Source organism: Drosophila melanogaster, chromosome X, assembly GCF_000001215.4.
Source record: "Drosophila melanogaster chromosome X".
In the NCBI taxonomy this organism is placed as follows: domain Eukaryota; kingdom Metazoa; phylum Arthropoda; class Insecta; order Diptera; family Drosophilidae; genus Drosophila; species Drosophila melanogaster.
In genome coordinates, this window is record NC_004354.4 from 3,732,156 (window position 1) to 3,756,529 (window position 24,374).

General features: G+C 40.3%; 1 protein-coding gene across 10 annotated transcripts in view, besides 1 other annotated feature; it reads left to right on the forward strand.

Moving 5' to 3' along the window:
• The window catches only part of Tlk (Tousled-like kinase), a gene marked incomplete at its 5' end in the record, with an annotated part of 69,764 nt that overhangs the window by 12,149 nt on the left and 33,241 nt on the right, over positions 1-24,374 (forward strand). Inside the window, 2 exons of one of the 10 annotated variants that reach the window (NM_001103403.1) lie at positions 15,008-15,256; positions 16,886-16,939. The exons of 7 other annotated variants lie outside the window; for them this stretch is intronic. In NM_001103403.1, the coding sequence (NP_001096873.1) occupies positions 15,008-15,256; positions 16,886-16,939 (303 nt within the window). Of the gene's footprint in view, positions 1-7,741; positions 8,050-15,007; positions 15,257-16,885; positions 16,940-24,374 lie in introns of those variants that run through there. 2 more of the 10 variants (NM_001272291.1, NM_001297914.1) reach the window with 2 other exon arrangements.
• Positions 21,320-24,374: part of a mobile genetic element that runs on past the window's edge.

A 24,374-nucleotide genomic window follows, 5' to 3' on the forward strand; every position in this document is an offset into this window, starting at 1 on the left:
CTCCAGATGCGGATGCGGATGCAGATGCAGATATACGTATATCAGGATGCATATACATACACATACATATGTATCTGGTGTTGGCGGTGGCGATGGCGATGGCGATGGCGGCGGCATTCGTTTCTGGTACATAGAGCACATCTATGCCTCCACTGTGTGTATCCGCCATGTATCGGCAGCTCAGCTCCTTGTTAGTTTCCCTCAATCGCATTTCCTTCTTTCACTTTTCCGCGACAAGCTTTCCCCGATTTAGCAGGCTCATTTTTGGAGCATACTTATTTGGTTGGTTTCTTGAAGAACGGCGTTTAGCGCGGAATGAAATAAATACTTTTAAGAAACTTCAAACTAGAAATATATGTATTTTAGAAGCAGGACACGTCCTACATCTTTAAAGACGCACTCCTTTTCAACGCTGACCTTTCCTTTTATGATTCTATTTAGGAAATGAATACGAACATAAAGTATTCATATGATATTCTGGGGTTCATGAGAACATTTTACATTTTACACTTTATTTTCAATCTCTTGTTAAAAATTTGCAAAAAAAAAAAACTTAAGTTTTCATTTAGTTTTTGTGAGTGTGTTGCAAATGTGGGGTTACAATAGAAGTTTTTGGGCAAAATATATGTTTATATACCATCTGCTTTTGATGTTTTAAAACTTTTACTACTCCCTCTCACTACTTTTCTTTTGTGTTTCCCTCTTTTATTTGCTTTGTGTGCAAAGCGAATTAAAAATTCAATTTTGTTGTGAAACTTTTGCACTTTGCAATGTAACTGCCTGTCTCCTTACCTTCAAGGAACAACGAAGGACCCGCCCGTCTTATCCCTTTGCCCTTTGCCCTTTTTTTTCTCCCCTTTTTGCAAAATATTCTGTTGTTGCGTGCATTTGTGCAATATGTTAAATAATTGAGAGTGAGTATGGCAACTCATAACCCTTGCACATTTTCCTGGTTTCAAAAAACCTTTTTCCATTTACTCCACATCTTACTCCCCTGTCTCCACTTTTATTTATCCCCTTTTGCTTTACGCTTTCTTCGTGTCCTTTTGCTGTTGGTATTTTGCCTATATATATATATATATGTATGTGCGAGTGTGGTGCACCAGCCAGGCAATATTTTGTCTTGCAAAAAGTTCACTAGTTTCCTTTTGGTGGTGCGTGGCAACCCTGGTTGCACTCCCTGTTTAATTTGGAAGATTTCCACACGGCACTTTCAATTTATGAACTGAAAACGGAACGTAAATATATGGTTGTTAGCTTTTGGTTAAAAATGCGCATCTCTCTGATAAAAAAAAATCACTTTTTTTCATCAACAATTATTAATATTATTTAAGCGAAATATTTACAAGCATGAAAAGTTGGATTACCCAGCGATTAGAATGAGTCTAAAAGCCACTAGAAATTTCAGCAACAACCTTAAACAACAGCAGTGAACAACAACAACTTCAAAGAGAATAACAACAGGATAAAATAGCAGCAGCAGAACAACAACAACACCTCTAATTGTGCACATTGCGTTGCAATTCTCGGCATTTGCAATGGGCTGATGTTGCTGCTGTTGCTGATGTTGCTGCTGTTGCTGCTGTTGCTGATGTTGCTGCTGTTGCTGCGGCTGAGACGACGACAACATCGCTGGTTGCTGGTTGCCGGTTGCTCGTCGCTAGTTGTTGTTGCCTAGGTTCACATTCTCATTACAGTTCATTCACCCAAAAGATACGGCTTTATGTATCTATTAGTTATGTATGTGCCTCACAGCCTTCCGTTCAGTTCAGTTAAGTTTCGTTGTTGCTGCTGTCGATGGGGCAAGCTGCAGCAGCAAACAGCAATAGCAATAGCAACAGCAATAGCAATAGCAACAGCAACAGTGACCATATCAGCAGCCTCCGCCTGCAGTTTCAGCCAAGTTTTGATTTGTGTTATGTTGTAGATACACACGGACAAGCACACATATGCGCGAGCCGTAGGCAGCAGCCGCAAATGCAGATACAGATACATTCCTCTTGACCATCTGTCGTCGTCGTCGTCGTCGTCGTCATCTGTCTCACCTCTGCCCCTCAGCCAGCATTGCCTCCACCCTCTCCCAGTTTCGCATTGTTGTTCATCTCGCAAGACAAAAAAAAAAAAAAAAAGAAAACAAAAAACAATTCGCAATCTTGGGGTTCAACTCTTGGATACTTTTCGAATCATTTGAAATGCCTCGACTTTTTAAATAGTCTCTGGAGAGAGTTATAAGATAACTTCAATGAAATATGTGGTCGGGCTTATATTAACAGTTTCAATTCATAATGTAATATTAAAAAAATAATTCTTTTATTTTGCAGGTGAGTTTTGGAATTCCACTTTAAAAATTTTAAGCTGTTAAAAAGCACTTTAACACATATATAAATGTAAGTGATAATCTTTAGTTATTGAAGAAAATGCAATGAATATTAAAATGATGATGACGTCAAATATTTAAATAAACTGGGAAACGGGTAACAGCTAATCTCTGTCCTTCATTTTAGCTACTTTATCACGTTTTTCGCCATACTTCTTGTCCTGCTCATATCTCATATATACACACATATCTGTATTCTCCAAAAAAAATCCGCGAATATTTCGAACTTTTATTGTTGTTTTTGTCGTTCCATTTGGGTTCTTTTTGCCTTTTGTTATATTTTGGTGAAAATAGAAGAGGAACTGATGGCAAGAGAGCTCTGTTTTCACCGCCCTCTGTATTTTTTCCACCTTCTCACTTTCCGTGGCGGGCTTAGTTTTCCAATGTGCAACATGCAGCATCTGTGGCAGAAAGAGACGGGCGCAATAGAGAGAGAGAGAGAGATGGGGAGAGAGAGAGGAAGCTAGAGCGATGGAGGTGGAAAGTGGAGACTGCCATTTCCAGTGTGTATTTAGCAAAATGTTTTGTTGCTGTTGTAGTTTAGTTTTCCCACTTCCAGGCAGCAGTCAACTGCTGCAACTGCAGCAGCAACAACAGCGATAGCAACTAGCAACCTGCAACACCAACAGTCTGCAACGCGCAACAACAAAAAGGGAGCTCCCTCCCAATTCAACACAGAGCTTTTCAAACAGCCTCGGAGCCTCGGTTTTGTGTCTATTACATACAGAGGAAAAGTCATACCCTTCCCACACCCCCACACCCCTCGATAAACCTTCTCGCACTGAATTTTCCCACTCGCCACCCCAACCGAAAACCCCCCTTTTGGAATTTTCCAAAGCCCCCATTCCTCCCTTTTTGTTAGCCAAATGCAACCAAACAACTATGATGACGAGCTGACGGTTGCAATGCCTCGCCCTAGAAAGTACCCCCCCACCCCTTCTCCACACTCCTTCTTGGAACCCAACCCACCCACTTCTCACCTCCCAGGGGGCACTTTGATTTGTGGACCCCCTTTGACCCCCACCCGTCCCTGGGAGATTAGTTTAGTTTTTGGGTATACATACATAAATCAAAACCTCCTTGCAGTCTAACGGCGATTTTTAAATATTTCGTTTACACATAAGAAATTGGGAATTTAAGTGACTTTAAACGGCATTTAAGTGAGGAGTTGAAATACAAATGGTTCTTAGGTGGTGGCCTAATGCAAAAAGTCTCTTTCTGCAATGCCTCTTTAATTGGCAAATGATTCCGGTCAAACACTCCGGCAATTTAACTGTCTTACCGGCTGCATTACCTTTCAATCAAACATCATCAGCCATAACCATCATGGCCATTGATCCATTCCACCTTAGGCTCAATCTTAACCCTTTCAAGCTGGTCTTCCCATGGGCGAACATTGGGAATTACTCACGTAATCACGCCGAGGGGGAATCACATAATAACTCGATTCCCAGTCAACACACGTTGATGGTTGGGTAACTCCTTCAAATTCCTCCTGGTCAAAATCTTTTGTTCTAGAGCCCGATGTGCGAGGGAGATGGACACGGGAGGGAGGAGGGAGACAGAGTGAAAGAGCATAAAGTTGGCAGCACTTGCACACATCGAGAGTATGGCTAATAAGTGAAGTATCCATAATCGCTATCTGCCATATTTGATTCAAAACAAATTCTAGATCTGAAAAACTTAATTAGTGCTCAATTGATAAGTGACCCACATTAAATATTTATAAATTATCGATAATATCGATGATTTGGTCGGAATGGTTATCGATAATAACTGAATACTTTTTCATCGTCTGCCATAATTTTTGGGGGCCACTGTGCTAGCCAAACTATTGAAATGTTGGAGCACTCTGGCTATTTGTATCTTTGTATCGGTGAGCCTGTGCTATAACTGTGTGAATATGTCCTGGCCGAAGGTGTTTGTGTGTGTGTGTGTGTGTGTGTGAGTGTGCGGGATGCGTGAGTTGCATGAGTGCAGGATGCGCGCGCTGCACACACGCACACCAGTGCACTTGGACATGAGGAGCTCAAGGAACAAACGACGACGATGGTCCTCAATCAGGAATTTCTGGGCGAGAAATGTGGTGGTGCGGTGGTGGTGGTGATGGGTGTGTGGGGGGGGGGGGTTGGGTTGTATTGCGAATGCCCGGGTGGCGAATCGTTGGAGGATTGGTGGAAAATCGTGGAAAATTGTCGGCAGCCGCCAACCCATTAACACGATGGCTACGATGTCGGCAATGACGCTATGACGAGCGCAACTCCACTTCGGTTGGCTGGTTTTGTTTGTCGTCGCTTTTTGGGTTTTGCCTTTGTGTTAATATCATGGCATGGCAACACTGGAACTGGACCTGGCCCCCATCTGCATGTGTGTATCATCTATGTATGTATGGTATGTGCATAGTAAAGTATACAGGCATTTACATATGTACCAGGTCCTAGCAAGTGTCAAGTGCAGTATAATAATAAACATACGCTTTCATAATCGTCTTTGACCACTTGGATAAATGAAAACAAACTCATTTATGATGTTACATACCATATAAAGTATAAGCTGGTCTTGAAACCATCCTTTCAGGATTTTTTCATTCCAATTTGCATACGGCGTCCAGGTCAGTTGTGCGGCATTTGAGATGGTTGTCTAATTGCTGACATCCTTTGGCTGATTTTCAAGACATTCGGAAAATGTTATGTTTACTTTGGAGACATTTTCCTGAATTTTCGCTTACGTCGACTAGCAGACAATTCAACCAAAATTGTACTTCAGTTTTTTTTTTCACGCACTTTGCCTTTTGCTCTCCGCATCTTTGCTTGCCTTTATGCTTTTTGTTTGCTCACACACTCTTCGTATCCTTAACTTCCCTGGTTTCCTTCCGTTCGTCCTTCTATGTTCTTTAGATTTTTCTCCACCCACTTTGCTGACTACTTTTGCCCCCCAGTTTTTCCGAGCATTTTCCCCCTGTGGCAGCGTCCTTTGCCTTTTGTCAGCTGTTGCAGGCAGCAGCTTCCTCTTTGCGCCGCCATCCAGCCCGTTTTTCACAGGAGGAAAAAGCTTTCCAATATTTTCGGGGTCCTCATTTTTTTCGGATTCGCGGTTGCGTTTTTTAAAATGTTTTTGTTTGCGGCAAAAGGTACCTACATATTTTTTTTTTTACCCCTTCCCCTGCATCTTTCAACACCCAACAAAGGCCCCCCCCCCCCCCATTCAACCATTTATAACCCGCTTTTCTCTGCACTTCTTGTTGCATCGGGTGTACGGTGGCTAGCGGGGAATGCGGGGTGGTTATTGCACTTCGGTTTTGCGTTCGTTACCGTTGTCACGAGCCAAAAATTGTGCGCTGATTCTATTTTGTGTGTGTCCATAACTCAGCAACTACCCAGTCAGGCTGCTATGTCCCTCTCTTTCGCGCCACAAGCACTCGGATAGCCCCCTCTCGGTCTCACGGCCACTATCGCCATCTCTTTCGTCGAGGGGCACATTGAGGATGAAGAAGTAGAGGAAGAGGCGTCTCTGGAGAGAGAGAAAGGCTTTCTCGCATCCAGAAGTTGTTGGCACTTTAAGTTGGTACCGTTCGCTGTCGTTTGTCGTTGTCGGGTTAACGGTATCCCAAAGACACACACACACACACACACACACACACAGACACATTCACACTACACCCACACATTGAAGACACAACCGGACAAGCGCGCACAGAAACATGCAGTAACGAAAATTGCCGGAAAAGCCGCCTTAAGACAAAGGAAGCCGCAAAACAAGAAATATTGTAGAAACCCACAAAAGGGGAGCCCACATGATACTCAGAAATCTGCTGGTAAATATTAATTACCAAAATTGTGCTAAAACACAAGAAAGCTGAAAGCCCTAAATTAACTTTTACTTGCTAAGTTTTAGTGAGAGTGTACATATGTAGGTGGCTGTGCGTGTGTGTGTGTGCTTAGAACGATGATAGACAAAATGAGAAGTCCTCTGCAACAAGTGGGAAAATCTAGCTTGTTGTTAGAGATGATGATTTTAAAGATACATATCACAGATATTAACTGAAAACAAAAAGCTTTAAAATTGGAATGCAAAAAGTAATTGCCTAGCAACAAGTGTTTAGAATGGAAAAGCTTTCTTTTAATGTACTTCTCTTGGTTCATCGGGTGATGTTCATTAATAAATGATTTGGTCACAATGCGAAACGAAACACAGACACTGAAAACGGAAGTTCATTTGCCACCCAATTAGGGTTAATTGATAAGCATGAACTTAAAACTAGCTTCAAATACCTGCTAATTGAAAATCGCTTTAACCTCTGATCTTGTGTTGAGTGATTTAACTGGCTACATAAATATTAAGCGCATTTGTCTTAAAAACTGACCTAGCTCAACCTAACCGCACTTGAAATCACATGATTGACTGCTGTTCGATTGCGGTTCGATTAATTCCGCTTGTGTGCAACATGCAACATGCAACACGCAACGTGCAACATCAGCTTTCCAAACTGTGTCACAGAGTTGTTTTTGCCCGCAACTGACAGAACCAGTTGGGTGGCAAACGAAAATGCAGGGAAAGCAGCAGCCACAAAGGGAGGAAAATTGCAGTTGCAGATAGAGACAGGCACTTGGCACTTTCCAATGAAAGGACCACAGAAAGATACGATAGCGATGAGACGTGCCTGTAAATCTGGGCACAAAGAGTTCACCGCTTTAAAACAACAGCGGGTAGAAGAATAGTAGCAACTACCACAAAAATATTACGGGAGGTGTTTATACCTCAATGCCAAAATTTGTAAATTTATTAACACAGCTAGAGAAAGATTTTTACATCTAAATTCAGATGATTTGCGAAACAATAAAATCATCTCGTTTCAGTTATTTTAGTTTAAATTTATATAAATACGTCGTGAATTAAGTGTGTTGCTATTTTCTTCGTCACCATTCACTGCTGGGCGACGTGATTCCCACATTAGGAACTGATTTTGTGACCAAAGTTGGGGAATGTATTATAACAAAGTCCTTTCCCTCTCTTTTCTACCTACTGTGGGCTGCCCATTTTCCTCGTTTTTCACGCCTCACCCCGGATTTCTTCACTTTACCCCTCCATTCGCTCGCTTTTCCTTTTATTTTGCGTGCTTTTTTTTCTTTCTTTCTTGTGCTTTTGGCTTTGGCTTCTTTTCTATTGCTGTCGCCGCCGTTCTGCCGCCGCTCCGTTTTCGTCGGCAGAGCAGCACACACACACACACAGACAGCGCTCACCAATACCGACGCACGTATTTACTACATTCCTCAGTACTTGGAGCGCCTCCGGAAGTGATGGTTTTCATCTCTGCGGCGGTCGCGATGAAAGGTACAAAGTGAAGTAGTATTAGCCAGGGATTCGGTTTTCGTTGCGCGTAGGCAAAGAAAAACTCACTACAGCTCGAAACACTTCTTTTTTTTCTGTGTACTTCCACTTAGTTATCTGATTAAATATTCAAGCAAACAAGAAAAGAATACGAATACATACATACTCCAAATTCCGTAATAGAAGTGAAAAAACAGTGTGTTATGTGTGTGTACGGTTGTTAATAGTTGTTGAAGAGAAAAGCGAGAAGCAGGAAAAAAATCAGCAGCCGGAGAATGCGCAGCAAACGAAATACCAGCGATTTGGGCCTATTGCAGCGCACCTGCATTGTCGGGGGAAAATCGGTGAGCTAATAGCAACAAATAAAAATACATACATACATACATACATATATAGCAACCAATAAGCTGCGCGAATTAAAGTGGAAACTATGGCCACATTCAAGAAACGCCAAACAGTAAGAGAAATTATAGGAAGGTTATAATTAAATCTTAACAAACATTACATACATAATAACATGTAATACGTGTTATAGAAGTTTAAGGAATAGTAAAAATTTGGTTTAGATTTAATTTTTCCATGATTTGTTTTTGATCATCAAACTAGGTCAACTTAAATAAAACTCTCAATAAGAAATAAAACTTGGGTGGGCGCTAAAGAGACACTTACTAACAAACTAGTTCAGAAAGTAACTTTAAATTAAACTAATTTTAATGTTTGTTTTATTTTCTTCAGGTGTAGCCATTTCGCGTAAATTTGTTCCAGTAAAAATGTTATTGTAGTGACCCGATTGAATCTTGGTCCAGGTCCAATATCACCCTAAATATCTTATTGTTTGCACTCGCAACTCTACAAATTAAATCAAGACGCCAACAACAAAAATCCCATTCATTTCTATGCCAGAAATTAATAATTAGACACTGAGTATGCTGCATCCCTTTCCCACAGCCGGAGTTTCTTCCTAAGCCAAAACATGCGCGAGAGAGCCAGCGAGTAGAGAGAGTGAGAGAGAACCAGTGAGACTGACTGAAAGAGAGATAGTGAGAGAGAGAGAGCGCGCGTCATTCGGACTCGCTGCTTTTTCCTCTCTGTTTGCTTCTCGTTTTTCAAGCTGATGTCTGTCGTTATTCGCCGCCGCTGGGCGCCTGTTACTTTCTGTAGACTGCAGCGTCATTGCAGCGGCGCTTGCCTTTTCTTTTTCTTCTAAATCTCTTTTTGGTATTTTTAACAGCAGCTACGCTAAAACGTGCGACGCGTCGACACGCCAAAACGTAAAAGTAAAACGTAGAGCTTAATGCGAATAACCGCAACAAACTTTAACAGAAAAAAAAGAAACGGGGCAAAAACTCACAATTCGAGGGAGATAGCAATACACAGAAGAGTCGATTGTTTTTACTGGCCGCTGGGGGGCGCTAATTTGCCCGATGCGACTTGGGTCCTCGCAGTGAACAAAACTAGTGTTGTGCAAGGGCAATCTATTATTGTTACACCCAAAAATATTACCCATTTAGGCAACATAAAGTAAAAAAATGAAAATTTTGTATTACCAACATAACATACACATTCTGTATATTTCGAAAGGGTATTATGGTGTAAAAATTACTGAAATTGTTATAGCGTTTTCACTTTATTTGTCTGATTTATGGAACAGACACCAAATGCTACTTAGCATCATAAGAGATACAAGTTATTTTACTTTTGGCGAGCCAATTAACATGATTTACACACAAATCCGTTGTGTATTTGATGGGGTAATAATATAAGAAATTTTCTTCTACGGCTAATTATTTTTAATTTGGTAAAAATATTTCCTTGCATATTAGCCATATAAAAGTTTGCTCATCATCGTCATAGTCTTGTTTGATATTTTCACTCGCCGCTCGGTGGAATTTTTGAAATTTTTTGGTAGATATTCGCCTGCTGTCGATTTCTTGACACCCGGTATTTCGCATTTGCTCCATACAACAAATACCATGGGTATTTGCTCATAAATCGGGCGGAGGCAAATATTAGCAGATTTTCGTGCTGGAGATTAATTGTAAGCCGACAAAATAAAATACCGAATCGGACAAAACATAAAGAGTTTAATTTGCCCCACCAACATTTGTCATTAAGAGCTTACGTCGTACTCCTAACGGAATCAAAAACCCGGCCACGGTGCAAACAAGACAGAATGTGGTATCGTCAGAGAGGGGAAACCTCTCCAAATAAATTATAACAGTGTTTGAGGTGGGAGAATCAGAGAGCGAACATGAGTGCAGGCGTAGGAGTGTGCAGGGTTGTCAAGCCTTGTTAAAAAAATGTCTTAGCGAAATTGGAAAAATATTAAAGACACTTTTTGGTATATATACATCTTAGTTTTAATCAAGATAGATTTTTTATTACACTGCTTTTGGCATGCATTTTGTGAGGCCTCTGGCAACCCTGCTGCTAGTCGCTCTCTCTTTTTCTATCGTCGTCTGTCTCGCTCGCTCGCTGGCCCACATCCCACAACCGGCGAGTGTTTCGTTGCGGTCAACATTTCGTTTCGCTCTTCGGTTCTCCTGTTCACTCGCTGTTTGCCTGTTAAATTGGCGGTTAGACGCGCGCGTCAGGTAGAAAACACGTATCCGCCACGGATGCAGCTGAGTGCGGTGGATGACGACGCTTCCTATTTCTATTCTGAGCGGTGGTTGTTTGTCTGGTTTTAATTTGTTCTCTGTTCTGCTGCTGTTTTTTTTTATTGCACTGCTTATCAGCAAGTTTATCGATTTTTTTTACCGCTCTCATTCCCTCTCCACACAGTCGACATGACTGCTCTCCCGTCTCGTTGCTTCGGACGCTGTCTTCACATTATGGGCGCCTGTTCTTTCCCTCGAATATCGAATCTCGATTTTCGATGAGATTCTGTTACTAACTATACTACCGCGCGCATACCAAACCGTACCCATAAAACCCATCTCCATAATGCCTGACCGCCTGGCTGCCCCTTGAGAAATTATTTATTTATTATATGGATTACAAATGTGCCTCTTCAAAAGAGTGCAAAAATTTCAGACGGTCTGGAAATGGAATTCTTCGCATCGGTCGCTTGTCGGCTGTCGGTCGGTCGTCGCACTCACCTTCACCACACACAAAAACATCTCTATATCCCCGTATAATGTGGTGTATGTTTATATACAATAGGGGATATACGTTTGTAAACCTCACCACACACACGACAGCTGCTGTCTCTCTTGGTCGCCTTGATTTCATCATTTACCATATTTAATTCCATTTAAATGAAAATGAACTCAAACCGATTACCCCGGTAAGAGGAACAGTGGGCATAGCCCCCCTCCCCACCCCATATACACGATATTATAGCCCGGGCAGCAGACTTTTGGTAGACAGACGACGTGCAAGCGTCGTGCCTTGCAGCCAGCCAGCAACTGAACTGAAGTTGATAACAGAACACACGCGAGCGACTGGCAACAGAGCAATATCGAATGGGGGCTACACTAATACACCCAGAAGGAAACAACAACGACAACAACAAGAGCACAAGAACAACAGCATCTACACCGACTACAACGGCAACGAACCCCAACATTTTCAACAACAACAACACCAGCTACAACAACAATTGGGACTACGTACCACAACAACAACAGCCACTCAACAGTCAAGTGCTTGGCAAAAAGCAGCGTGTGAAATGTTTCCTATACAGGAAAATAAATAGCATAGGGAATAACGAATATGGTGATACCCTATGACTTCAGTAAAAAATGTTTTTCTTGCATACGTGTTCTCAAATTCTACTAACTAAATGGTTGTTTTGAATGTTTGTATAATTTATTCCTTGAACGGATATATACCTAACACTTGTAGTTTCGGCTAATAGGTATCAAAACTCGGCGAAAAAAGTGGCAAAAGCAAAAAATCGAAAAGTAAAACGGACCAACAAAATCGCAAGGCTCTCAACTGAATTTAACATGCGCGCGCCTCCAATGCGACCCAACCGTTGAGCGTTGAATGAATGTGAATGCTCAAGCATACGGCAGCGCGAAGCACCAATACCAATGCTACCCGCACTCACACCAGCACACACTCGCATAAGCACAGCCCGCACATACACGAAGCGACAGCAAAGTCGGAGGCTCTCACACAAATCCGAAAACCAGAACACATGATTAGCCTAGTAAAACGAGCCATAGGCGGCCACCGACAACATTTCCAGGGGGAGGTGCAGAGGCGTGTTGATTAAAGGGGGTAGGGTAGCAGCTGAGCTTTGCGACGACATTGCTGAAACAGCACGGTGGGAAAAGGTATTATTTAGGTGGACTTTAAAGAAAAATTTATTTATTTAGTTTTTTTTATAATCTTTATGGTGCAATGACGATTCTATTAAAAGGAAAATATTTTTAGAAAAATCGTAAATAAAATTAAAGAATATATTTTTTTTCTGAAAAGAATGTGTTCTGGGCACAGAGCAAGTTGATAAAAATGAATGATTTCCAATAAAATAATTATATTTAGTTAATTTATAGTTTAGAAAAACTATAGACTTAGATCATATCGTCGAGAAACTATGTTTTAGGAAACCTAAATATCCCGATAAGTATGCTATGTTTTTGATACCTTGCCCCACTGTGCTTATCGTGATGTTTCCTTATTTTTCCCATGTGCGTGCAAAAAAACCGGTTGCACTGTTTACCGACATTTTCCGCTAGAGAGAGTGTCTGCAGTTTGATAGGGGTCGTGAGTGTGATGGTTGCTGTGGGTTGTTGATAGGTGCGGAGAGGGAGGAAGGCTTGTTGCGAGAGAGACCGAGAGAGCACGGAAGGTCGTCGTGTTGTTGTGTTGTTTTACGTTGTCGGCAATCCGAACAAGTGCTCGTCATGTGTTTGTGTGTTCGCGCCCATGCATGTGTGTGTGTGAGCTTCGTGTGTGTATATGTGGTGGTGCGGCTGCCATAACCGGAAGGTCGCCTTTACCACAACATTTATTATGGAAAATCGCGTAATCACTGTCGTATCACCTTTTATTTTTTATTCTTACGAGAGAGCAGAAGAGCGAGAAAGAGCAATGGGCGAAAGAGAGCGGACTACATCGGGACATCTCTTTTGGCTCGGTTTTTCGATTTTATTTTTAGCTGCGACTTCAAACTTGTTGCAAGTTGTTCGCGTGTTTGATGTGCTAACTCTGTACAAACTTTGCGCTTCTTGTTTTTTTCTATTGTTTTTCCTTTTTAATTTATTACATATTTTTGGCTTTCTTTTCTTTTCGTACGATTCTTATTTCGCTTCAAATATTCTTTTGTGACTCTTTCCACTTTATTCGTTTTGGAATTTTCCACTTTTTCCCTTTACTTTTCCCCATCTGGGCATTAAAGCTCTTGGCTCTAACATTTTTGTTATGACACTCGCTGATTAAATGGAAGGCGGCCGTATACACTTTACACTTATTCCAAATAATCGGATGGCAAAGTTTTCACATAAGTCAGCATCATGTTATTCATAAAATGTATTAAGGGGATTTCCCATCAAACATAATTTTCTCTAACAATATTTGTTTAACGAAAAATGGTATGAAATAAATATACATACATATATCCTAATTCGTAACGATGTATTCATTTCATTACCATCTCATTTTACTTTTACTCACAGTGTAAAATAATCATTCCCACTGTTTGCATGTGAATTTGTATTACCTGACACATTTACTCGTCGGTTTCTGAAGCTTTTTTGGTGTGTGCCAGTTGTTGTCTATCTTTCATTTTTTTTTTCGGCCCCACTTTACTTTCGGTTTGAGCTTTGGCGTTGTTACCTTTTAACCCCACCGCTCCCACCAACAGTACCCATCCCAAAAAAAAAAAAAATCCATACCCTCACACACATTTATACGTAGAGCTGCAGATATTTTCCAGTTCTGGGGACTTTGCCGATTTTCCAATGCAATTTTATTCGGTGCAGAGGCGTGGGCGTAGCAAAGTGGGCGTGGTGGCTGGCTAAGTGTGTGCGTGTATGTGTATATATAATTCTGTGTGTTTTCCTTTCCTTTTTGCTAGTGCTGCTGCATTTTTTTTTTGTTTTTTTTGTACTGTGCTGGAACATGGAAAACACACCGTAGGATTTTCTTGCTGCATTTTCATTTTCGCACTGGAATATGTCTCTGATGTGGAGCTGGAAAAACTCTCAAGTTGCATGTTGCACGCGTATGTGGACGACACCCCATTCTCGTACCCTTCAATCCGAGCCATTTTTGACCCAGGCTGAAGCCCGGGGAGACCTCGGATCCGGATTTTGGTACCCGGGCCCGTAGCGCCATTTCTGATGATTTGCAAAGTGGATTTTGTGTATTTGACGATTGTTCGATTTCATGTTGCTGGTGCTGTTGTTGCTGCTACTGCAGCACCATTGCAAAACTGGTTACTGTTGGCTGACTGCAGTTGGCAACTATAGCTATCTCTCTCCCTCTGGCCAGCCTCTGTCTCACTTAGCTGCTGGCTGGTGGTAACCCTTTCTTGACGTATTTTGCTCTTTGCTCTTCCTTGGAATTGCCCAATAATATGATATGCAATGCAATTTATATTTTCTTTAAGTCTCTTTAGCGTTAAGGGAACTTATAGATACAGGTGCTACGTAGAAATTACTATATCTCCAAGTTCGTTTCCAATTATTTGGGCTAACAGAGTTGGTGCTAGTAGCAGCTATTGGCTAACTAACTTACGGTTAGCGGTGTCATTTTTATTATACTATCCAAAATACTTGTGAATATGCATTAGCTGTGTATGATGCATGCCTATCCACACCACTTCTTGCTGCTGGCATCTTCATCGACTGTCTTGGCATTATAATTAGCCGAAACACCGACCTATGAAAATGTGAGGACTAACGCTGCCACCTTCGATTTTTGGCCCATGTGCCGGGTGCGGCGGGGGCATGTATGTATGTATGTGAGAAGGTATGCCCCATTGTACATTATACATATACATATGCGTGAGTATTCGTATATTGTGTACATATGCCACGAGTACTGTACACAAGTTTTGCAGTCCATTTTGCTACACTTAAAGTGCGCTTGTTGCCGCCGTTGTTGCTGCCGTGCGTTTCTGTTGGTGTTGCTGCCACAGCAGCAACATCTTGCTGCTGTTGCTGCTGCCTCTGTTGTTGTTGTTGTTGTTGTTGTATGTGCGTGCGGAATATTATGCGCCGCGCACAACACACACAAATCTATGGTGTATATGTATATATGTATATCCGTTGGAGAGAGTGGTCCAAAGGGGAGAGGAGGGGGGTCTCGAGATATATACACACAATCCCATCTATAAAACGACGCATGCCGCGATTGCGATGCGACGACGTTGCTGCCGTGCTGCTGCCCCTGATGATGCTGTTATTGCTGTTGTTGCTGTTGTTGCGTCGTCTCGTGGTTGTCGTTGTCGGCCACTTCATCATCGACAAGCAGCAAGAGCAAGAGCAAGAGCAGCAGCACCAGCAGCAGCAGCAGCAGCAGAGGCACAGGCTGTTGGCTAAAACAAAGCAGAGGACCCGGACCTCGGCCGACAAAAAGGACGACTTGTGTCCTGTGTGTACGTGCTCTGCTCTCACCCCCCTTTCTCTGTCTGCCGCCCAGCTGTAGATGGACAAAGAGCAACGCCAACAGTGTGCCCCTGCGCTCCTTCAATTACCCTCGAAAGTGACGGAATGGCATGATGGAATCTTGGATGGTCGTCCGGCCACCGGAGGCAGCGAACTCCGACGGAGTGAGCTAACCTAATAACTCCTAATTGGAAGACCAATTTCATGCCCTACTTTTTGGGGTAGACATAGGACATAGAGTATTATGGACCTAAACCGACTATGCTTAAAGAGCTCTTAAGTCTTCTTCTTATTCAGATAGTTATATATATCTAAAAATATATCGCGCCTTTAAAGTCAAATTAAATCATAAATGAAGTAAATTTGTACTATGATAAGGCATAATGATAACCATCCATTGTTCTATAATGCAAATCACATCAACTGTCACTCATAACAAGGCTAATTTGGCAGTAACTAGCCTGCGATTTACTTTTTATATGATGGAATCCCGTCCAGTCGAGTCGAGATTCGCGCTGTGTACCAGGCGAATAAATGTATCTATGCAGTCCCTGGGCTGCAACGCAATTGTTGCCACCTTGTTCTGCCTCTTCTCGGCTGAAGAGCGAGTCAAGCGGATGGATGAGATGAGAGGGGGACGCGGATCAGGGTATATGGCCAAGACGGATGCCAAAAGGGGTGCTAAAGAGCAGGTGTCGAGTGGGGGGTGTGTGTGTTTGTGTGTGTGTGTGTGTGTGGTGGTGGTGGTGGTGGTGAAGTAACCACGATGAGGCCGCGAACCTGGCGACGAAAACTGAACTGGCTGAAAACGATGCGAATTTAGTGAGTTAAGTCTCGTGTTTGGAGGGTTAACATAGGCACACGCCGGTGGGCAAGAAAAGATAATCGCAACAACTGTATTATGTATATTGCTTGAGCGAAAGTATGCAATTTAAATGGCGTTGTTTCTACCTCTGTAATATTTCAATACCAATGAATATACCATCCTGTTTATGATATTTCATTTCAAATATATTGTAAATATACAAAATGATATAAAACAATCAGATGGTGATATAAGTACAAATCATACGTTTGCAAAGCAAAACAAAAAAACACAAAGTGAATATGGTGGCTATACGCTCTTGACCGCTGCTGTTTGGCCCGGACCTGCACGAAGAAAAAAGCCAAACAGTTTGCGAAAAAAAAGTGTGTGTGCGCGAATGGGCCACGACGTCAGCGTGGGCAGCGCAGTCGGCGTAGCTTACGCATTTCGAAGTTTTTAGCTAAGTTGACGTCGCTGCACTTGTGCGTTAGTGTGGGTGTGCGTGTGCGCTGGTGTGTGTGTGTGTGCGAGAGTGCGTTTAAATTGAAAATGCTGCTAGGCGAAGTGGAAACCAACCACCTCCCCTACGTCCACCCACCCGCATCCCGGCCCACCCCCTCTGCACCCATCACCATCCATGGCAGCATGCAAAGCGAGCGCTGACGTCGCCGTCGACGTTGACGTCGGCAGAGGGGGTGAGAGACAGGGACAAAGACGAAGAGCGAGCGAGCGAGAGAGAGGGTGAGAGAGGGAGGGAGAGAGAGCGAGAGAGAGAGAGAGCGACAGGGAGAGGGACAGAGAGACGTGCAGCATCAATTCAGTTTCGGTTTCAGTCGCAATTCAAACGCCATCAAAATCAAAACGGTAACGAAAAAACAACAACAAATATCAGCAGTAACAAGCAAAAAGCACAAACGCAATTTCCAAGTGCCAAACCAAATAAAATTAATAGCAACAATAATCTAATCGAATGAAAATAAAGGGGAGAACATACATACATATGTAACACCACGGCTGTGTGCTGAAAAAAAAAACAAACAAAAACAAATTAACATCAGAAAATCTCCAAACATGTTGTGCTTTTTTTTCCTGTGTACCTAGTGCATGTTGCATTTTATTTAAACAATTCAAATTGTTTAAGTAAGAACAAGTCTAAACGTCTTAGACCGCTTTATTTTTGTTTTTGTGTGCTTTTTGTGTGAGTGCCACCGGTTCCGGCCAAATGCAGTTGATCGAAAATATTGAATTAAAATGCAAAATGAACGGAAAAATTCAATAGTGTAGGCAAAAAAAGTTACCAATAATAAATGTGGGCCACATTTTTGGGGATGTTTACCATATTTCGAAAGAAGTGATTTTGAATTTTATTGAACAGCAGGGAAAATAGTTTCAATTTCTATTTTGGTGTCTATACAAAATATTTTTGTCTACAACAAAAATGAAAATCATAATCTATAATTACGAATTGAGATACATTTTCCTCTGGGAAAATAGAAAAAAAATCTGTGAGTTTATTCTGTCCACAAAGGACGCAAATTTTCTGTCTACTTTCCCTGCGCTGACAAAAAAAAAAAAAATAAACAAGGGATATTATGTTAAAATAAATTTGTACATCGAAAAAGAATGGAAAACCCTTTTTTTCCCGCATAGGAAAAGAAAATGCCCAAGAACTGGCGAAAATCACGAACGAATAGGCAGCAAAAATGGAATTTTTTCAAAGCTTTGCTGCTGCTTGCTTTATTTTGCCTTTCTTCTTTATTTTTATTTTTCATCACCCAACCCCTCCTCCCATGCATTTTCATCATCATGTGCTTTGTGTATACACTTTGTGCTATTTTTTGCACAAAAAAAAAGTTGTTTATATGTAAATTGTATCTGTACATACATATATCGCGTATCTGTATGTCGCGTATCTGTGTATCTAGTATCTGGCAAGCATGTCTCGAACAAATCACGTATTTTTCTCCAATTTTTATTGTTGCTGTTGCTCGGCGCCGGAGATAACGGTTCGGCGATCTCGACTCGCAAAAGTATCTCGCGAATCTGATGGATACACACACAGAAATTGATATTGCCCCCTCAATTAACATGGCCAAGTAGCTCTTGCTCTAAAGCCAACTTCTTGTTTACCCCCCCCCCCCTCTCCCGCTACACACACACACACACACACACACACACTACTGTAATTGTTATAGTACTTACTGTTGTTGTTGTTGGTGGTGCATCAGCATTGTTGTCAACCGTCTGCCAACAACAACATTAAAGCAAGAGAAGCAAAAAGACGGCTAAAACCCAACGAGATAGCCACCGAAGCAACGGCTCAACTTCAACAGAAAAAGCAGCTAGGCCACAAACACACACAGTCGGCCTGTCAACGGTACAGTGGCCACTCGCTAATAGTGATTTTCAGTTGAACGGCCAATGAGGAAAGTGATTTTAAATGTTAATGCATACACTTAAAGAACTTAAGACTGCATACACAAATCGGTTTCCTAACAATAAGCCCATATTGAACACAACGAGCAAATTTAACTTGAACAAAGTGGTGGCTAATATGTTTTCATCTCCCTTGTGGCGAGTCCACTGTAAGTTGTGCTGAATATATTCATGCTGCAGACGCTTTTTCCTTCTTATTAGAATTAATACACACAACTTCGGATACACACAAAGGGGTGGGGGGAGGGGGTCTGCCGGGGCAGGGCCGTCGTTCGACAAGGGGGCGGGGCGGGGCGGGGCGAGAAGGGGCTTTCAAAAAGTCAGTGGTGGTGGACGGTCGATGGGGGAAGGGGGGTGGTCGGTTGTGTGCCGTTGGTATTTGAACTAAATTCAATGCTTGGTCTTTTCCCTCCGTCGCCGACTTTGTCTCTTTATATTTTTTCCATTATGTTTGTTTATTTTTTGTTTTTTTGTTGTTGTTGTTGTTGTTTTTTTTTTTGGCAGCCTTCGTGGCAAGACTCGAACTCGAATCCCCGAGACCGAATTCGAAGTTGACTCGCGTCCGAAACTCGGCGCAAAATGAGCGAGAAATTATCAGAAAGGTGTGTGTGGTTGTTTGGTGTGTGGGGTGTGAGGAGGGGTTTAATCGAGCGACCGATGGACACAAAAATAATAAAAACCCAAACACAGCCGAAATTTGTCGCTGCCTCAGAGTACATCTACACAGAGACCCATAAAGATATACATGTATTTCGGGGTGTTTGTACATTATATATTTATGCGTCAATATATCCGCACGCACCCAAGTACATAGCACATATGTCAGGCATAAACCACCGATTCGCTGGTGTATACATAATTTTCTTCTTTTTTTTTTCTGTTTGAGATTGAAGTCAACACAAGGAACAACTGTTGTGATGTCGCTCTATTTAAATAAACGCTGTTGTTTCATTCTCGGGAATTATCGATAAAATTGGGTTAGAATACCTAATACACATACAATGTAAACAGAAGAAAGTGAAGTGGTCAGCTGAATATGAGATACACTGATTGACATTAAATAATTTTAGTTATATACTATAATACATTTGAGTTTTAGATGCATATACATATGTACATACATAGTTTTTAAAACGTTGGATAACAGTTGGGCTTTTAATATGTAGAAAATGAAGTGTAAGTCGATTCTATGGCTAGACTTTCGGCTGTCGACATTTTCGAGGCTTATCGCTGGAAAGTTGATGGTGTCGTCTTTGGTGTTCCCTAGTGGTGTTGCTAGCTGGGATGTTCTTTTTCTTGGGCACCGACTTGTACAGTGGCAAATATGACTTCAACCGGTTCAATGGTTGAAGCTCTTCGCCTCTTTCTCCTCTCCATTTTTTTTTTTTTTTTTTCGTGTCGCTTGTTTAGATACAGATACACATTATGTACACAAGGCGATTGTTGTTGCTGTGTCCAAACACAGATACGTGAATACTGCATATATACACAGATATACGGCAGATATACAAGAGCTTATATTATATATATATATTCATATATATACGTATAGAAATAAATGTACACAGACCTATATAGCGAAGAGACCAAGTCTTGAAGTCGACTTGAGTCGCCACTGTGATGCCTACAGTTTAGCATTTCATTTTCAGACGGCAGAAAGTACACACATCTATACATATGTATATTCGTATTTTTTTTTCTTTTCTTTTTTCATATTATTATAGCAAAAATGTTTTTCTCCTTTGGCACGTTGCTTCCCACTCAATTTCCCCTCATTCCATTCTGCATCATTTATTCATGCACTCATTTGCACATGCTCCCCGATTTCCCCAATTCCATTTGACATTTATATTGTTTCGCGCCCCCTTCTGTTTCTTCGTTTAATTTATAAAAAATAAAATGCCAAAGGCGGGCAGAAGGGAAAACTTTTATTTAGGAGTTGCTAATTTGTTGTTTAATTAAATATACATTATGCGACGACTCCTTAGATCTGTGTAAAGAATTCAAAAATATTAAAATAATGGTATCGATTTAGCAAAAACCCCATTTTTAGTGTGACCAAATGTATAAGATTTTTAATTAATCTGCACAACATCAATTCATTATACCTGCCAGAAATTTCAAGAAAGTAAAGTACCAAAACTTAAATATTTATTTAATTTCTATTTGATTCTTTGATTCATTTTGATGGTGTAGTTGATGATAGGCTGAGTCAGAAAATACCGATGAGAGAATCTGAAAAAAATGTGCATGAGACGGCGGAAAAGATTCGAGAAGACTGTGGAATTTATCACTCAGTTGACTCATTTCGGGGGCATTAATTATAATTCGATAATGCCACACACAGGCATATGTATGATATATGATATACATATATATATGTGAGATCACACCATTTGGATCAAATTTAACCTTTATACTCTTACGCTCGTTGTAATAACTATTTAATGAACAACTCATTTAGCTGTGTGATTTGTGTGAGCCGAGATAAGAATATTATTGTTAACATTTTATATCTGCGAATTGACTCATTTCGGGGGCATTAATTATAATTCGATAATGCCACACACAGGCATATGTATGATATATGATATACATATATATATGTGAGATCACACCATTTGGATCAAATTTAACCTTTATACTCTTACGCTCGTTGTAATAACTATTTAATGAACAACTTTAATGAGCCGAGATAAGAATATTATTGTTAACATTTTATATCTGCGAATTGACTCATTTCGGGGGCATTAATTATAATTCGATAATGCCACACACAGGCATATGTATGATATATGATATACATATAATTGCAAATAAATGGTTGCAATAAATAGTTTTGAGTCTATTAAATGGACCGTTCCGAATATGAACTAAGACCAACGCTGAAAATTGAGTTTTGCCAAAATAAAACGAATCAAAATTTCGGGATCGATTGTGTTGTTTATTGATTAACGTTCAGCTTAAGACTGAAAATCAAATGAAAGTGAAAATGAGGAGAAGCCTCTGTGCTTGCTTAAAGAATATGTTAGTGTTTTTGGGAGAGCATTGCTCTTGGATTCTTAAGTGGAGGAGAAGCCTCAGAGAGAGCAGGCAGACTTTAAGATTTGTTTACAAGAATGGCTAAGTGCCGCTGTCAAAGAATTTGTTTATTAGAATGCATACTGCGCAGATGGCATACAGTATGGGGGTGTCAAAATGCAGAGTGGATATTTTTGTTATTTGATCCACATTAGCATGGTGGTCACTTATTGTTTACGTATGCGGCTTTTCAATATGTTTACTCTACGTTATGTGGTTTTGTATGTGAATATGTCACTTCCCTTCCCTTAAAGAGAAGCCTATACTTGGGCTGGGATTGATGGATATAGTAGGGGTAATGGAACGTCTTCTATTTCTATTTGTTGTGCTGTGTTTTGATTTTGATTTTTTCTTAATTTTAGTTTTGCATACAGCATCATGAATGGGTTAAATGATACGTATCTTAAATATAAGTACAATAAAATAAGTATAATGATGACAGTAGTCATAAATATGTAAAGTGTAATATTGTTTTGTGAAATCATTTCATTAATGTCGTTGTGTTTAACAGTTTTTATTTTTGTTATGTTAAGTGGTGTGTATAATGGTGTCAAATCTATTTCTGGTTTAAAGAGATTTTCACTTAGAATTATGCTATTGATTTCTATTTTACATTGGGTTACTTTTATCATTTTGTTTCCTTTTATTTTTATATTATTAAATGAATTTTGACAATTTTGTTTGAGACTTGTTTGGGTTAAATTCCAGGTTACAATTGTGTTTGGTTCTATGTATTTTATTATTTCATCTGTGTGGATTGACTCAAAATTACAAATTGGTTTTAAATGTTTAATAATGTTGGTGACACACTCATTGTTTATTTCTTTATTTTCGTTATTGTAAACTTTATTTTCTCTTTCAAAATATGATTGTGTGTCTGTGTATTCTAGCTGATAGCCGTTCGAGTCTGGGTAAGGGATTATTTTTACTGTATTTATTAATGAAAAGTTAATAGGTATGTGAGATATGATTAATAATTGGTTATCATTGTAATTAATCCAAGTGGATGTTTTAATGTTTAAAATATTTTGGCTGTTTACATTCTCAAGTTTATCGTAGTTTAGTAGTTTGGGATTAAATAGACCGAGTCTGGAAAGCTGCATTCCCATTTCCACATCTTCTATGTATTCTGTAAACTGCATGAGTTCATATAAAAGACTGTTAATGATGTTGCTGTTGTTTTCATAATTCTGTATCTTTTGCATTCCGTCATTTATTAATTGAATAGCGTCATTGAGTTCATGTAAATTTACCGAGTTATGGGCGTTTGTTTCAAGTTTCCTCTGTATATCCACTCGATCATTTTCGTCAAGTGTGCCAAATAGGTATTTAAAAACTGAACCTACAATGTTAATAAGTCCCCGTTTATTTCTATGTCGCAAGGCTATTCCAGCTAGTTCTCTTCTCATTTTGTTGTATAAAAATTTGACCTGGGGTGCATGGTAGTCGGTACGTAGTCTTTGCTCAAAATAATCAGCTATGGTGTCTATTTCAGTTAAATTGATTCTCAAGCAATGATGTTCAAAGGATGATGGTATCTGGACTGGTTTATCAGAAAAAAGGAGATATCCGTGGTTTGTGTCAATATTATTAATTTCAATTTGTTGTCCATGAACTGTTGTGATCAGCATCAGCAGCAATGTTATCAAGTGCCAGGTGCCTGTGAAATTGAGAGCTGATTATTTTTCTTTCGTTTTTTGAATTGTGTTTTGTAGTAGTGAGTAATTCTATTTCTATTAGTAATTTTATAATGATCAGAGTCAGTCTGCTCCACATTTTTTGTTGGCTTAAAAGGATTTTCTAATTTGCCTTTCTGTAGTGGACCTTTTCTGTATCTTGTGTCGACTTCGTACTCCACTCTGTCATTATTTATTTTGTTTATTTTGTTTTCTTTGTTTTGTTGGGTATCTAATATTGGTTGTCCAGCGTAGAGAAATATGTGTGCAGGGGTCTGTCCAGTGGTGTCGTGTTTGGTTTTATGATTGTATATGTTAAGTACTGTTTCCATTTTGCTCAATTTGGTTTCTTCGTCATCGGATGTTTTGATTATGCGAATCTTTTCATTAATTGTTTTATGTAGTCTTTCTATGTCCGCCACACCAGTTTTTGTTGTGTTAAGCTGCAATTCGACTTCCTCACTCTCCAGCCATCTCTTGAGGGCTAAACTGGAAAATGCGCCGTCTCTGTCCGCCTTTAGTAACTTTGGCTTGCCAAGCTGGTTGAATATGCGCATAAGCGCGTTTTTGCATTCTATCCAGTCTTTTGTTTTTATTTCTTCTAATGTGGCAAATTTCGAATAAATGTCTATGCAACTAACGTAATGTTTGCCTTCGGATGAGTAAATGTCTATCATGAATTTTTCGCGGCAATGTTCTGGTTTGGGTGTGGTTTTCATTGGCATGTCTGTATTTCGGTGCTCTGTTTTTGCCAGATTGCAAATACTGCACTCATTTATTATATTCTGAATAAGTAGCTGGCTATTAGGGAAATAGTAAGTTTCTCCGAAAAGTTTAGTAGTTTTCTGTATGCCTGGGTGTAGAAGTTTTTCATGAGCAGTCAAGATCAATTCCTTAAATTCCGCATAAGTGGTTATGTTTTTTAACAAAATCGTGCTACGCAGGATTTTTGTATATTTGGTGTTTATGGCTAATTTATGTGCGGCTTGAATGACTTCGAAATCAGCGTCACTCTCAATATACAACGCACTTTTCTTACCACAAAAATGGTCTATCAAATATTGTTCGGCTTTTTCCCTGGTCATAATGTCGTAAAATATTTGGGT